Source organism: Glandiceps talaboti, chromosome 16 (genome assembly GCF_964340395.1).
Source record: "Glandiceps talaboti chromosome 16, keGlaTala1.1, whole genome shotgun sequence".
NCBI classification, from domain to species: Eukaryota; Metazoa; Hemichordata; class Enteropneusta; family Spengelidae; genus Glandiceps; species Glandiceps talaboti.
The window spans coordinates 20,573,252-20,591,264 of record NC_135564.1 but is presented as its reverse complement, the minus strand read 5'-3'; the positions used below and the strand labels follow the sequence as shown (position 1 = coordinate 20,591,264).

Here is an 18,013-nt window from a genome sequence, read left to right as displayed (position 1 = left end):
CTTACCTGCACACATAGTAGAAGGGTCCAAATTCCAATGGCCAATTTCTAGGCATGTGTTTTTACCTTTACACAGATTTGAAGGAAACTCCATTTTTTAGCAAATTTCTAGACATGAGATCTTACCTGCACACAAAGTAGAAGGGTCCAAAGGTCATTGGCCAGTGTCTAGATATGTGATCTTACCTGCACACAAAGTAGAAGGGTCCAAAGGTCATTGGCCAGTGTCTAGATATGTGATCTTACCTGCACACAAAGTAGAAGGGTCCAAATTCCATTGGCCAGTTTCTAGACATGTGATTTGAGTAGATGTAGAGCTGAACTCATAGCCAGGATCACATTGTATATTACAACTGTAGCCTGGTAATGTTCTACAGTCTGTTGCCACTGATCCATACAGAAACTGGGCTGGGCATCTCTGAACTACAATGGCCATTAGACCAAAAAAGAAAAAATCAAAATAAAACACCATGGATAAGAATGAACATTACTACTATTGTGTACACTACAGTTGATAATATTTCAATAATTCGTGTTAACTAAAACCAGGGTTATACATGTCTACTTTAAAAATTCATCTTTACCATCTTGTCATTTTTTCATTTTTTCACAGTTGGTAAATTGTATGCACTGTGTTAATTTTGTTTTATTAACTTAATTTAGTCCTTTACAAAACTGAAACTAAATTAGACAGAAGTGATGATTTTGCAGACTTGGCAATAAATCTCGTATATTCAAGTCAAAAATGTCACTCCAGGTTCAGAATAAAGATAGGACCAAAAGTTGAAAACTAACTATTTTGATATAAATTAAGGTTATTTTATCACATGCCGAAAATATCACCTTCTCCAAATATTTTGTCTAGATTCAATTGACTTCTTCTGGACATGGTAATATTTCCTTATTTGTGATAAAATAACCTTCATTTATATTATGAAACCAAACTGATGAATCTCTTTGAGTTTGTAGTAAAAATACCTCAGTAGTCCAACTATAAAGTTGATGCCTCAGATAGGAGGCATGGACTCAAGATAAAGGGTAATGGATTTGAAAAGTAAACAAGTCTGTTTGTCTTTGGTAAAAATTACTTTATTTCCAATATTTTGGTCACACACACACACAGATAAAGGCATGCTACATGGAATCTAAAAACAACAAATGTATTGGTTTACTTGAATGTTTATTTTTCAAACCCTTAAATCTTTTGATAATGAAAGTCTGCACAAAGAAAAAACCCAAGAATTTATGAAACATAAATTGACAATATCTATAAAGACCACTTATTTCATACTTTACCTCCTTCACAAGTGATGCCATCAGCTTTCATTTGAATGTTGTCAGGGCAACCACAAACTCTTCCAGTTGGAGTAGGAAAGCAAAGATTACTGCAGTCGCCATTAGCAACCAAACAATCATTACTACCTGTAAGGTACAATGACAAGTCAGAGATACACTTCGTGTTACATATAAAACTGTTGCCATGACAATATTGGAAACAAATTATTATATTTTCATCACTACTTTTCTTAGAAGTAATTTATCTTTACAAGTATAATTCTAACCTTTAGGCAATAAATAAGCCACTATATAAAGTTTTACAATCATTGATTTAATTTATCAAAATTGTATCTATGAAATGAAAACGGCTAAACTCAACTATATTCATCCTTTAGAAATACTAAAATACAATATCCACAGTCTCAATTAATAACAGAAAAAACTCACATTTCAGTAAAAATATTTATTTCAGAGTTAAAATCTTACCAATTTTAATATCAAAGTCAGAATGTATATACCCTAGCTTCCATCCTAAACAATCATGTCATCTACTAAAAGCTTCTTTGAAACTGATTTTTAGACATCGATAATATCTTCCAAATTTTAAGATGAAAGTTGGACTATCAAGTTCTTTGAATGAATACTAGGTTACCATGGTTTCCAACACAAATTAAGGGATAAAATTTTATAGTCAATCAAAATTCCAATAATATTTTCTTTAAATGTTTTGAAGATTTTTGTACAAAATTAACTTGGTGGGCATATGAGATTATTTTACTATGTTCATACCTGTCTGTATACTAGCTGGTGGATGTACATGGATGTCATACAGTATGGTGAAATCTTGGTGGCCAACGCTAACAATGTTATTTCCTGTTTCTTTATCAGCTCTTAATAAACCATGCTTCTTCCAATCTGTCCAATAAACATACTGACCATACACTGCTAGTCCAAATGGTTCATCATCACTGGATAACTGAATCAAAATTTGTCTATTTTCACCTGTTACATCACATACCTCGATTTTATGGAGGGCAAAGTCACACCAGTACAGTTTATTTGCTGTGAATATATTAAAAAGGTATTAAAATAATTTGTTTTATAAAAAACCCAACATTAACCGAAGGCTGCATATATATTTAGGATGTAATTACGTAGAGTTACTAGACAGTGTCTTCACTGTTAAGTATTGCTTTTTACACCAACTTCCAACTCTTTGGATATATCACATTGCACACTATACACCATAGCAAGACCAGCTGGTCTGGACATATCACATTACATACCTGTATAGTCAGCTGGTCTGGATATATCACATTACATACCTGTATAGTCAGCTGGTTTGGATATATCACATTACATACCTGTATAGTCAAGAGCAAGACCAGCTGGTCTGGATATATCACATTACATACCTGTATAGTCAATAGCAAGACCAGCTGGTCTGGATATATCACAATACATACCTGTATAGTCAATAGCAAGACCAGCTGGTCTGGATATATCACATTACATACCTGTATAATCAATAGCAAGACCAGCTGGTCTGGATATATCACATTACATACCTGTATAGTCAATAGCAAGACCAGCTGGTCTGGATATATCACATTACATACCTGTATAATCAGCTGGTCTGGATATATCACATTACATACCTGTATAGTCAATAGCAAGACCAGCTGGTCTGGATATATCACATTACATACCTGTATAGTCAATAGCAAGACCAGCTGGTCTGGATATATCACATTACATACCTGTATAATCAGCTGGTCTGGATATATCACATTACATACCTGTATAATCAGCTGGTCTGGATATATCACATTACATACCTGTATAGTCAATAGCAAGACCAGCTGGTCTGGATATATCACATTACATACCTGTATAGTCAATAGCAAGACCAGCTGGTCTGGATATATCACATTACATACCTGTATAATCAGCTGGTCTGGATATATCACATTACATACCTGTATAGTCAATAGCAAGACCAGCTGGTCTGGATATATCACATTACATACCTGTATAGTCAATAGCAAGACCAGCTGGTCTGGACATATCACATTACATACCTGTATAGTCAGCTGGTCTGGATATATCACATTACATACCTGTATAGTCAGCTGGTCTGGATATATCACATTACATACCTGTATAGTCAATAGCAAGACCAGCTGGTCTGGGTATATCACATTACATACCTGTATAGTCAATAGCAAGACCAGCTGGTCTGGATATATCACATTACATACCTGTATAATCAGCTGGTCTGGATATATCACATTACATACCTGTATAGTCAGCTGGTCTGGATATATCACATTACATACCTGTATAGTCAATAGCAAGACCAGCTGGTCTGGATATATCACATTACATACCTGTATAATCAGCTGGTCTGGATATATCACATTACATACCTGTATAGTCAATAACAAGACCAGCTGGTCTGGGTATATCACATTACATACCTGTATAGTCAATAGCAAGACCAGCTGGTCTGGATATATCACATTACATACCTGTATAATCAGCTGGTCTGGATATATCACATTACATACCTGTATAATCAGCTGGTCTGGATATATCACATTACATACCTGTATAGTCAATAGCAAGACCAGCTGGTCTGGATATATCACATTACATACCTGTATAGTCAATAGCAAGACCAGCTGGTCTGGATATATCACATTACATACCTGTATAATCAGCTGGTCTGGATATATCACATTACATACCTGTATAGTCAATAGCAAGACCAGCTGGTCTGGATATATCACATTACATACCTGTATAGTCAATAGCAAGACCAGCTGGTCTGGACATATCACATTACATACCTGTATAGTCAGCTGGTCTGGATATATCACATTACATACCTGTATAGTCAGCTGGTTTGGATATATCACATTACATACCTGTATAGTCAATAACAAGACCAGCTGGTCTGGGTATATCACATTACATACCTGTATAGTCAATAGCAAGACCAGCTGGTCTGGATATATCACATTACATACCTGTATAATCAGCTGGTCTGGATATATCACATTACATACCTGTATAATCAGCTGGTCTGGATATATCACATTACATACCTGTATAGTCAATAGCAAGACCAGCTGGTCTGGATATATCACATTACATACCTGTATAGTCAATAGCAAGACCAGCTGGTCTGGATATATCACATTACATACCTGTATAATCAGCTGGTCTGGATATATCACATTACATACCTGTATAGTCAATAGCAAGACCAGCTGGTCTGGATATATCACATTACATACCTGTATAGTCAATAGCAAGACCAGCTGGTCTGGACATATCACATTACATACCTGTATAGTCAGCTGGTCTGGATATATCACATTACATACCTGTATAGTCAGCTGGTTTGGATATATCACATTACATACCTGTATAGTCAATAACAAGACCAGCTGGTCTGGGTATATCACATTACATACCTGTATAGTCAATAGCAAGACCAGCTGGTCTGGATATATCACATTACATACCTGTATAATCAGCTGGTCTGGATATATCACATTACATACCTGTATAATCAGCTGGTCTGGATATATCACATTACATACCTGTATAGTCAATAGCAAGACCAGCTGGTCTGGGTATATCACATTACATACCTGTATAATCAGCTGGTCTGGATATATCACATTACATACCTGTATAGTCAATAGCAAGACCAGCTGGTCTGGATATATCACATTACATACCTGTATAATCAGCTGGTCTGGATATATCACATTACATACCTGTATAATCAGCTGGTCTGGATATATCACATTACATACCTGTATAGTCAATAGCAAGACCAGCTGGTCTGGGTATATCACATTACATACCTGTATAGTCAATAGCAAGACCAGCTGGTCTGGATATATCACATTACATACCTGTATAATCAGCTGGTCTGGATATATCACATTACATACCTGTATAGTCAATAGCAAGACCAGCTGGTCTGGATATATCACATTACATACCTGTATAGTCAATAGCAAGACCAGCTGGTCTGGATATATCACATTACATACCTGTATAGTCAATAGCAAGACCAGCTGGTCTGGATATATCAGTTGAGATAACAGTCTGACGGTTGCTACCATCTTGGTATACTCTCTCTATCTTACTGCCACCCCAATCTGACCAGTAAAGATATCTGAACCAAAAAAAAAAAACTTTCAACTCTCCACAATCCATGAACAACCATTCTTGCAAAACAAATACTGTTTACATGAACAAATGTCAGTCTTTTTGCTATGGTTTGGGAACCATGGTAACAGAGGGGGGGGGGGGAAACAAGTGAAAGTCGCTAGGAAAGCAACCCAGTAAAAACAAAATGAGAGGGAACACACAAATATATTTTACCTTTGGCTAGTAATACCACCTTTACAAAAAACATTAATTATACATGATATTATTACAAAATTATAGTTCATTTATTTCTTTACCAATGGATATTGGAGGACAGTATACCCCTATCAAATATTGATGTACTTGAAAATATTGTAAATAATGTTAGCACAGAAAATACTTTTACCTTTCTTGTAAATGAAGTAGAATTTGTTTAGGTTGTACAATATTATCACTAGTGATTGTCTTTCTGTTGGATAATTCTAGATCAATAACTTCAATCTTTGCTTGAGTTGAATCTGACCAATACACTAAACCAGATATATAGTCTACAGCAAGGCCAACTGGAGCTGGGAAAGAGAAAACAAACATACACAAAAGGATTGGATGAAAAACTGACAGTTGCACTTGCTGTAACCTGGCTATTATTTTTATCAATCAGACAACCAATAATATTATTTACTGAAATTGTTATAAAATACCAATAATTAGACATATGTTAATTAGAGGTCTATTTTACCAAGCACAGTATTAAATCGACATTGTGATTGCATTCGGGGGGCAGTGATTTTTGGGTGTAGAAATCAATTTTGATTTGGATTAATTGTACCACATCATGTATACAGCTGCAAAAACACATTTACTGACAAGTAATTATTCAATACTGTTCAGGGTATATGATATTACGAGTACGTATATCTAACTTTTTTTGACATAATATTCAAATCACAGCTAGTGCAGCTTTAATAATTACTTTATTACAATGACTAATGTGGCATTCCATTAGTATATGTCTTCAATCATATGAAGAATGAGCAGTTCACATTGTAAGATAAATTACATTAAAATATTCTGGCCCACATTTTCAACCTAGTTACAAAACTTTTGAAAAATAAGTGGTAAGATTCTAGTTTTTGTTTGTTTGTTTGTTTGTTTGTTTGTTTGTTTGTTTGGTTAATAGTTAGAGTTATCATTGTATGTATTACAAAGACTGACCATTGACTCTGTTTATCTGGAACAGCTGAGAGTGACACAGGCTGAGTTTATAAGTTTTTCACTCACCATGAAAATGCTTAAATAAAATCGATCTAACTATTTTAGTATAATGGTAACAATTGATAAATGTCTTCTATGATATTGGAATTATCTTCTGACATTGTTAGAACAGTTGATTGCATAGTACAGATTTCAATTGTATGGATATAATAAATGAAGTCATCAAACTGTTAAACAGTTATATCTTAATACCTGGTTTGAATTCACTCAATTGTAAGTGATGGTTAAGAAATTCTACTTCAGTAAGTAGAATACTGTGAATACCTTTTAAACATGCTGCCCAAATTACACCCAAAAATGTATCATCTCAGCTTGTGCTCTTTTAACTTAAATAAAACAATTAAGTCACTTTGGTCATAGACAGTGGAGAAAAATTTTTTCCTCTCCAATGCCTATGCTTTGGTCAAATACTCTAGGCAGTATTTATACACAAAGTACAAACTTGCTACAGAAATCTATATTTCATTTTTTTTTAAATTAAACCTGAAAATTCAGAAGTCTTAAGCAAGATATCATAGTTCAGAAAAAAAACATCTATAAAGTTGTTTTAGCAAACTTACACTCCAGATTTGCTTGTACAATGGTTTGTCTGTGTGTTCCATCTAAATTAGATTTATGAATGGCTTTAAGACCAATATCAGACCAGTAGATTTGTTGTAGGATTGGATCTACATCAATACTGTGTGGGTACGCCGTCAACATATTATCAACACCGAGGGCGCTATACTCTAAAGATGGCGAGTCCAAATTGATTTGAAAGATACCATGGAGATAGGGATCACTGGCTAGGATGACATCATTTGGAAAAACCACTGTGAAGTTACAGAGACAAACATTTATTTTATTAAACAGTGACAATATATCATATCTCTAAACTATATATCATGAAAAAAAATTCAGAAATTTTAGAGCAAAGAACTGATATTGTGAAGGGAAGGAAGTATTCCAGATTGTAGAGTAAATGATTGTATGTATGTTTACCTGTACTACAGGATATCCCATCAGATTGTAGAGTAAATGATTGTATGTATGTTTACCTGTACCACAGGATATCCCATCAGATTGTAGAGTAAATGATTGTATGTATGTTTACCTGTACCACAGGATATCCCATCAGATTGTAGAGTAAATGATTGTATGTATGTTTACCTGTACCACAGGATATCCCATCAGATTGTAAAGTAAATGATGGTATGTATGTTTACCTGTACTACAGGATATCCCATCAGATTGTAGAGTAAATGATTGTATGTATGTTTACCTGTACTACAGGATATCCCATCAGATTGTAAAGTAAATGATGGTATGTATGTTTACCTGTACTACAGGATATCCCATCAGATTGTAAAGTAAATGATTGTATGTATGTTTACCTGTACTACAGGATATCCCATCAGATTGTAAAGTAAATGATTGTATGTATGTTTACCTGTACTACAGGATATCCCATCAGATTGTAAAGTAAATGATTGTATGTATGTTTACCTGTACTACAGGATATCCCATCAGATTGTAGAGTAAATGATTGTATGTATGTTTACCTGTACCACAGGATATCCCATCAGATTGTAGAGTAAATGATTGTATGTATGTTTACCTGTACCACAGGATATCCCATCAGATTGTAGAGTAAATGATTGTATGTATGTTTACCTGTACCACAGGATATCCCATCAGATTGTAGAGTAAATGATTGTATGTATGTTTACCTGTACTACAGGATATCCCATCAGATTGTAGAGTAAATGATTGTATGTATGTTTACCTGTACTACAGGATATCCCATCAGATTGTAAAGTAAATGATTGTATGTATGTTTACCTGTACTACAGGATATCCCATCAGATTGTAGAGTAAATGATTGTATGTATGTTTACCTGTACCACAGGATATCCCATCAGATTGTAAAGTAAATGATTGTATGTATGTTTACCTGTACCACAGGATATCCCATCAGATTGTAGAGTAAATGATTGTATGTATGTTTACCTGTACCACAGGATATCCCATCAGATTGTAAAGTAAATGATTGTATGTATGTTTACCTGTACCACAGGATATCCCATCAGATTGTAGAGTAAATGATTGTATGTATGTTTACCTGTACTACAGGATATCCCATCAGATTGTAGAGTAAATGATTGTATGTATGTTTACCTGTACTACAGGATATCCCATCAGATTGTAGAGTAAATGATTGTATGTATGTTTACCTGTACTACAGGATATCCCATCAGATTGTAAAGTAAATGATTGTATGTATGTTTACCTGTACCACAGGATATCCCATCAGATTGTAAAGTAAATGATTGTATGTATGTTTACCTGTACCACAGGATATCCCATCAGATTGTAGAGTAAATGATTGTATGTATGTTTACCTGTACTACAGGATATCCCATCAGATTGTAGAGTAAATGATTGTATGTATGTTTACCTGTACCACAGGATATCCCATCAGATTGTAGAGTAAATGATTGTATGTATGTTTACCTGTACTACAGGATATCCCATCAGATTGTACAGTAAATGATTGTATGTATGTTTACCTGTACTACAGGATATCCCATCAGATTGTAAAGTAAATGATTGTATGTATGTTTACCTGTACTACAGGATATCCCATCAGATTGTAAAGTAAATGATTGTATGTATGTTTACCTGTACTACAGGATATCCCATCAGATTGTAGAGTAAATGATTGTATGTATGTTTACCTGTACCACAGGATATCCCATCAGATTGTAAAGTAAATGATTGTATGTATGTTTACCTGTACTACAGGATATCCCATCAGATTGTAGAGTAAATGATTGTATGTATGTTTACCTGTACTACAGGATATCCCATCAGATTGTAGAGTAAATGATTGTATGTATGTTTACCTGTACTACAGGATATCCCATCAGATTGTACAGTAAATGATTGTATGTATGTTTACCTGTACTACAGGATATCCCATCAGATTGTAAAGTAAATGATTGTATGTATGTTTACCTGTACCACAGGATATCCCATCAGATTGTAGAGTAAATGATTGTATGTATGTTTACCTGTACCACAGGATATCCCATCAGATTGTAGAGTAAATGATTGTATGTATGTTTACCTGTACTACAGGATATCCCATCAGATTGTACAGTAAATGATTGTATGTATGTTTACCTGTACCACAGGATATCCCATCAGATTGTAGAGTAAATGATTGTATGTATGTTTACCTGTACTACAGGATATCCCATCAGATTGTAAAGTAAATGATTGTATGTATGTTTACCTGTACCACAGGATATCCCATCAGATTGTAGAGTAAATGATTGTATGTATGTTTACCTGTACTACAGGATATCCCATCAGATTGTAGAGTAAATGATTGTATGTATGTTTACCTGTACTACAGGATATCCCATCAGATTGTAGAGTAAATGATTGTATGTATGTTTACCTGTACTACAGGATATCCCATCAGATTGTAAAGTAAATGATTGTATGTATGTTTACCTGTACCACAGGATATCCCATCAGATTGTAGAGTAAATGATTGTATGTATGTTTACCTGTACCACAGGATATCCCATCAGATTGTAAAGTAAATGATTGTATGTATGTTTACCTGTACCACAGGATATCCCATCAGATTGTAGAGTAAATGATTGTATGTATGTTTACCTGTACTACAGGATATCCCATCAGATTGTAGAGTAAATGATTGTATGTATGTTTACCTGTACCACAGGATATCCCATCAGATTGTACAGTAAATGATTGTATGTATGTTTACCTGTACCACAGGATATCCCATCAGATTGTAGAGTAAATGATTGTATGTATGTTTACCTGTACTACAGGATATCCCATCAGATTGTAGAGTAAATGATTGTATGTATGTTTACCTGTACTACAGGATATCCCATCAGATTGTAGAGTAAATAATTGTATGTATGTTTACCTGTACTACAGGATATCCCATCAGATTGTAGAGTAAATGATTGTATGTATGTTTACCTGTACTACAGGATATCCCATCAGATTGTAAAGTAAATGATTGTATGTATGTTTACCTGTACTACAGGATATCCCATCAGATTGTAAAGTAAATGATTGTATGTATGTTTACCTGTACCACAGGATATCCCATCAGATTGTAAAGTAAATGATTGTATGTATGTTTACCTGTACTACAGGATATCCCATCAGATTGTAGAGTAAATGATTGTATGTATGTTTACCTGTACTACAGGATATCCCATCAGATTGTAGAGTAAATGATTGTATGTATGTTTACCTGTACTACAGGATATCCCATCAGATTGTAGAGTAAATGATTGTATGTATGTTTACCTGTACTACAGGATATCCCATCAGATTGTAGAGTAAATGATTGTATGTATGTTTACCTGTACCACAGGATATCCCATCAGATTGTAAAGTAAATGATTGTATGTATGTTTACCTGTACCACAGGATATCCCATCAGATTGTAGAGTAAATGATTGTATGTATGTTTACCTGTACCACAGGATATCCCATCAGATTGTAAAGTAAATGATTGTATGTATGTTTACCTGTACTACAGGATATCCCATCAGATAGTAGAGTAAATGATTGTATGTTTGTTTACCTGTACTACAGGATATCCCATCAGATTGTAGAGTAAATGATTGTATGTATGTTTACCTGTACTACAGGATATCCCATCAGATTGTAGAGTAAATGATTGTATGTATGTTTACCTGTACCACAGGATATCCCATCAGATTGTAGAGTAAATGATTGTATGTATGTTTACCTGTACCACAGGATATCCCATCAGATTGTAGAGTAAATGATTGTATGTATGTTTACCTGTACCACAGGATATCCCATCAGATTGTAAAGTAAATGATGGTATGTATGTTTACCTGTACTACAGGATATCCCATCAGATTGTAGAGTAAATGATTGTATGTATGTTTACCTGTACTACAGGATATCCCATCAGATTGTAAAGTAAATGATGGTATGTATGTTTACCTGTACTACAGGATATCCCATCAGATTGTAAAGTAAATGATTGTATGTATGTTTACCTGTACTACAGGATATCCCATCAGATTGTAAAGTAAATGATTGTATGTATGTTTACCTGTACTACAGGATATCCCATCAGATTGTAAAGTAAATGATTGTATGTATGTTTACCTGTACTACAGGATATCCCATCAGATTGTAGAGTAAATGATTGTATGTATGTTTACCTGTACCACAGGATATCCCATCAGATTGTAGAGTAAATGATTGTATGTATGTTTACCTGTACCACAGGATATCCCATCAGATTGTAGAGTAAATGATTGTATGTATGTTTACCTGTACCACAGGATATCCCATCAGATTGTAGAGTAAATGATTGTATGTATGTTTACCTGTACTACAGGATATCCCATCAGATTGTAGAGTAAATGATTGTATGTATGTTTACCTGTACTACAGGATATCCCATCAGATTGTAAAGTAAATGATTGTATGTATGTTTACCTGTACTACAGGATATCCCATCAGATTGTAGAGTAAATGATTGTATGTATGTTTACCTGTACCACAGGATATCCCATCAGATTGTAAAGTAAATGATTGTATGTATGTTTACCTGTACCACAGGATATCCCATCAGATTGTAGAGTAAATGATTGTATGTATGTTTACCTGTACCACAGGATATCCCATCAGATTGTAAAGTAAATGATTGTATGTATGTTTACCTGTACCACAGGATATCCCATCAGATTGTAGAGTAAATGATTGTATGTATGTTTACCTGTACTACAGGATATCCCATCAGATTGTAGAGTAAATGATTGTATGTATGTTTACCTGTACTACAGGATATCCCATCAGATTGTAGAGTAAATGATTGTATGTATGTTTACCTGTACTACAGGATATCCCATCAGATTGTAAAGTAAATGATTGTATGTATGTTTACCTGTACCACAGGATATCCCATCAGATTGTAAAGTAAATGATTGTATGTATGTTTACCTGTACCACAGGATATCCCATCAGATTGTAGAGTAAATGATTGTATGTATGTTTACCTGTACTACAGGATATCCCATCAGATTGTAGAGTAAATGATTGTATGTATGTTTACCTGTACCACAGGATATCCCATCAGATTGTAGAGTAAATGATTGTATGTATGTTTACCTGTACTACAGGATATCCCATCAGATTGTACAGTAAATGATTGTATGTATGTTTACCTGTACTACAGGATATCCCATCAGATTGTAAAGTAAATGATTGTATGTATGTTTACCTGTACTACAGGATATCCCATCAGATTGTAAAGTAAATGATTGTATGTATGTTTACCTGTACTACAGGATATCCCATCAGATTGTAGAGTAAATGATTGTATGTATGTTTACCTGTACCACAGGATATCCCATCAGATTGTAAAGTAAATGATTGTATGTATGTTTACCTGTACTACAGGATATCCCATCAGATTGTAGAGTAAATGATTGTATGTATGTTTACCTGTACTACAGGATATCCCATCAGATTGTAGAGTAAATGATTGTATGTATGTTTACCTGTACTACAGGATATCCCATCAGATTGTACAGTAAATGATTGTATGTATGTTTACCTGTACTACAGGATATCCCATCAGATTGTAAAGTAAATGATTGTATGTATGTTTACCTGTACCACAGGATATCCCATCAGATTGTAGAGTAAATGATTGTATGTATGTTTACCTGTACCACAGGATATCCCATCAGATTGTAGAGTAAATGATTGTATGTATGTTTACCTGTACTACAGGATATCCCATCAGATTGTACAGTAAATGATTGTATGTATGTTTACCTGTACCACAGGATATCCCATCAGATTGTAGAGTAAATGATTGTATGTATGTTTACCTGTACTACAGGATATCCCATCAGATTGTAAAGTAAATGATTGTATGTATGTTTACCTGTACCACAGGATATCCCATCAGATTGTAGAGTAAATGATTGTATGTATGTTTACCTGTACTACAGGATATCCCATCAGATTGTAGAGTAAATGATTGTATGTATGTTTACCTGTACTACAGGATATCCCATCAGATTGTAAAGTAAATGATTGTATGTATGTTTACCTGTACCACAGGATATCCCATCAGATTGTAGAGTAAATGATTGTATGTATGTTTACCTGTACCACAGGATATCCCATCAGATTGTAAAGTAAATGATTGTATGTATGTTTACCTGTACCACAGGATATCCCATCAGATTGTAGAGTAAATGATTGTATGTATGTTTACCTGTACTACAGGATATCCCATCAGATTGTACAGTAAATGATTGTATGTATGTTTACCTGTACTACAGGATATCCCATCAGATTGTAGAGTAAATGATTGTATGTATGTTTACCTGTACCACAGGATATCCCATCAGATTGTAGAGTAAATGATTGTATGTATGTTTACCTGTACCACAGGATATCCCATCAGATTGTAGAGTAAATGATTGTATGTATGTTTACCTGTACCACAGGATATCCCATCAGATTGTACAGTAAATGATTGTATGTATGTTTACCTGTACTACAGGATATCCCATCAGATTGTAAAGTAAATGATTGTATGTATGTTTACCTGTACCACAGGATATCCCATCAGATTGTAGAGTAAATGATTGTATGTATGTTTACCTGTACCACAGGATATCCCATCAGATTGTAGAGTAAATGATTGTATGTATGTTTACCTGTACCACAGGATATCCCATCAGATTGTACAGTAAATGATTGTATGTATGTTTACCTGTACCACAGGATATCCCATCAGATTGTAGAGTAAATGATTGTATGTATGTTTACCTGTACTACAGGATATCCCATCAGATTGTAGAGTAAATAATTGTATGTATGTTTACCTGTACTACAGGATATCCCATCAGATTGTAGAGTAAATGATTGTATGTATGTTTACCTGTACTACAGGATATCCCATCAGATTGTAAAGTAAATGATTGTATGTATGTTTACCTGTACTACAGGATATCCCATCAGATTGTAAAGTAAATGATTGTATGTATGTTTACCTGTACCACAGGATATCCCATCAGATTGTAAAGTAAATGATTGTATGTATGTTTACCTGTACTACAGGATATCCCATCAGATTGTAGAGTAAATGATTGTATGTATGTTTACCTGTACTACAGGATATCCCATCAGATTGTAGAGTAAATGATTGTATGTATGTTTACCTGTACTACAGGATATCCCATCAGATTGTAGAGTAAATGATTGTATGTATGTTTACCTGTACTACAGGATATCCCATCAGATTGTAGAGTAAATGATTGTATGTATGTTTACCTGTACCACAGGATATCCCATCAGATTGTAAAGTAAATGATTGTATGTATGTTTACCTGTACCACAGGATATCCCATCAGATTGTAGAGTAAATGATTGTATGTATGTTTACCTGTACCACAGGATATCCCATCAGATTGTAAAGTAAATGATTGTATGTATGTTTACCTGTACTACAGGATATCCCATCAGATTGTAGAGTAAATGATTGTATGTATGTTTACCTGTACTACAGGATATCCCATCAGATTGTAGAGTAAATGATTGTATGTATGTTTACCTGTACTACAGGATATCCCATCAGATTGTAGAGTAAATGATTGTATGTATGTTTACCTGTACCACAGGATATCCCATCAGATTGTAGAGTAAATGATGGTATGTATGTTTACCTGTACTACAGGATATCCCATCAGATTGTACAGTAAATGATTGTATGTATGTTTACCTGTACTACAGGATATCCCATCAGATTGTACAGTAAATGATTGTATGTATGTTTACCTGTACTACAGGATATCCCATCAGATTGTAAAGTAAATGATTGTATGTATGTTTACCTGTACTACAGGATATCCCATCAGATTGTAAAGTAAATGATTGTATGTATGTTTACCTGTACTACAGGATATCCCATCAGATTGTAGAGTAAATGATTGTATGTATGTTTACCTGTACTACAGGATATCCCATCAGATTGTAAAGTAAATGATTGTATGTATGTTTACCTGTACTACAGGATATCCCATCAGATTGTAAAGTAAATGATTGTATGTATGTTTACCTGTACTACAGGATATCCCATCAGATTGTAGAGTAAATGATTGTATGTATGTTTACCTGTACCACAGGATATCCCATCAGATTGTAAAGTAAATGATTGTATGTATGTTTACCTGTACTACAGGATATCCCATCAGATTGTAGAGTAAATGATTGTATGTATGTTTACCTGTACTACAGGATATCCCATCAGATTGTAGAGTAAATGATTGTATGTATGTTTACCTGTACTACAGGATATCCCATCAGATTGTACAGTAAATGATTGTATGTATGTTTACCTGTACTACAGGATATCCCATCAGATTGTAAAGTAAATGATTGTATGTATGTTTACCTGTACCACAGGATATCCCATCAGATTGTAGAGTAAATGATTGTATGTATGTTTACCTGTACCACAGGATATCCCATCAGATTGTAGAGTAAATGATTGTATGTATGTTTACCTGTACTACAGGATATCCCATCAGATTGTACAGTAAATGATTGTATGTATGTTTACCTGTACCACAGGATATCCCATCAGATTGTAGAGTAAATGATTGTATGTATGTTTACCTGTACTACAGGATATCCCATCAGATTGTAAAGTAAATGATTGTATGTATGTTTACCTGTACCACAGGATATCCCATCAGATTGTAGAGTAAATGATTGTATGTATGTTTACCTGTACTACAGGATATCCCATCAGATTGTAGAGTAAATGATTGTATGTATGTTTACCTGTACTACAGGATATCCCATCAGATTGTAGAGTAAATGATTGTATGTATGTTTACCTGTACTACAGGATATCCCATCAGATTGTAAAGTAAATGATTGTATGTATGTTTACCTGTACCACAGGATATCCCATCAGATTGTAGAGTAAATGATTGTATGTATGTTTACCTGTACTACAGGATATCCCATCAGATTGTAGAGTAAATGATTGTATGTATGTTTACCTGTACCACAGGATATCCCATCAGATTGTACAGTAAATGATTGTATGTATGTTTACCTGTACCACAGGATATCCCATCAGATTGTAGAGTAAATGATTGTATGTATGTTTACCTGTACTACAGGATATCCCATCAGATTGTAGAGTAAATAATTGTATGTATGTTTACCTGTACTACAGGATATCCCATCAGATTGTAGAGTAAATGATTGTATGTATGTTTACCTGTACTACAGGATATCCCATCAGATTGTAAAGTAAATGATTGTATGTATGTTTACCTGTACTACAGGATATCCCATCAGATTGTAAAGTAAATGATTGTATGTATGTTTACCTGTACCACAGGATATCCCATCAGATTGTAAAGTAAATGATTGTATGTATGTTTACCTGTACTACAGGATATCCCATCAGATTGTAGAGTAAATGATTGTATGTATGTTTACCTGTACTACAGGATATCCCATCAGATTGTAGAGTAAATGATTGTATGTATGTTTACCTGTACTACAGGATATCCCATCAGATTGTAGAGTAAATGATTGTATGTATGTTTACCTGTACTACAGGATATCCCATCAGATTGTAGAGTAAATGATTGTATGTATGTTTACCTGTACCACAGGATATCCCATCAGATTGTAAAGTAAATGATTGTATGTATGTTTACCTGTACCACAGGATATCCCATCAGATTGTAGAGTAAATGATTGTATGTATGTTTACCTGTACCACAGGATATCCCATCAGATTGTAAAGTAAATGATTGTATGTATGTTTACCTGTACTACAGGATATCCCATCAGATTGTAGAGTAAATGATTGTATGTATGTTTACCTGTACTACAGGATATCCCATCAGATTGTAGAGTAAATGATTGTATGTATGTTTACCTGTACTACAGGATATCCCATCAGATTGTAGAGTAAATGATTGTATGTATGTTTACCTGTACCACAGGATATCCCATCAGATTGTAGAGTAAATGATTGTATGTATGTTTACCTGTACTACAGGATATCCCATCAGATTGTAGAGTAAATGATTGTATGTATGTTTACCTGTACTACAGGATATCCCATCAGATTGTAAAGTAAATGATTGTATGTATGTTTACCTGTACTACAGGATATCCCATCAGATTGTACAGTAAATGATTGTATGTATGTTTACCTG

At 34.2% G+C, this 18,013-nt stretch overlaps 1 protein-coding gene across 1 annotated transcript in view; it reads right to left on the bottom strand.

The window, feature by feature from the left end:
* The window catches only part of LOC144447400 (uncharacterized), a 67,025-nt gene that overhangs the window by 29,253 nt on the left and 19,759 nt on the right, over positions 1–18,013 (bottom strand). Inside the window, exons 13-18 of the mRNA XM_078137412.1 lie at positions 7,286–7,537; positions 5,857–6,019; positions 5,351–5,475; positions 2,067–2,339; positions 1,296–1,421; positions 246–422 (exon numbers count right to left, since the gene is read on the bottom strand). Coding sequence (XP_077993538.1) covers positions 246–422; positions 1,296–1,421; positions 2,067–2,339; positions 5,351–5,475; positions 5,857–6,019; positions 7,286–7,537 — 1,116 coding nt within the window. The remainder of the gene's footprint in view (positions 1–245; positions 423–1,295; positions 1,422–2,066; positions 2,340–5,350; positions 5,476–5,856; positions 6,020–7,285; positions 7,538–18,013) is intronic.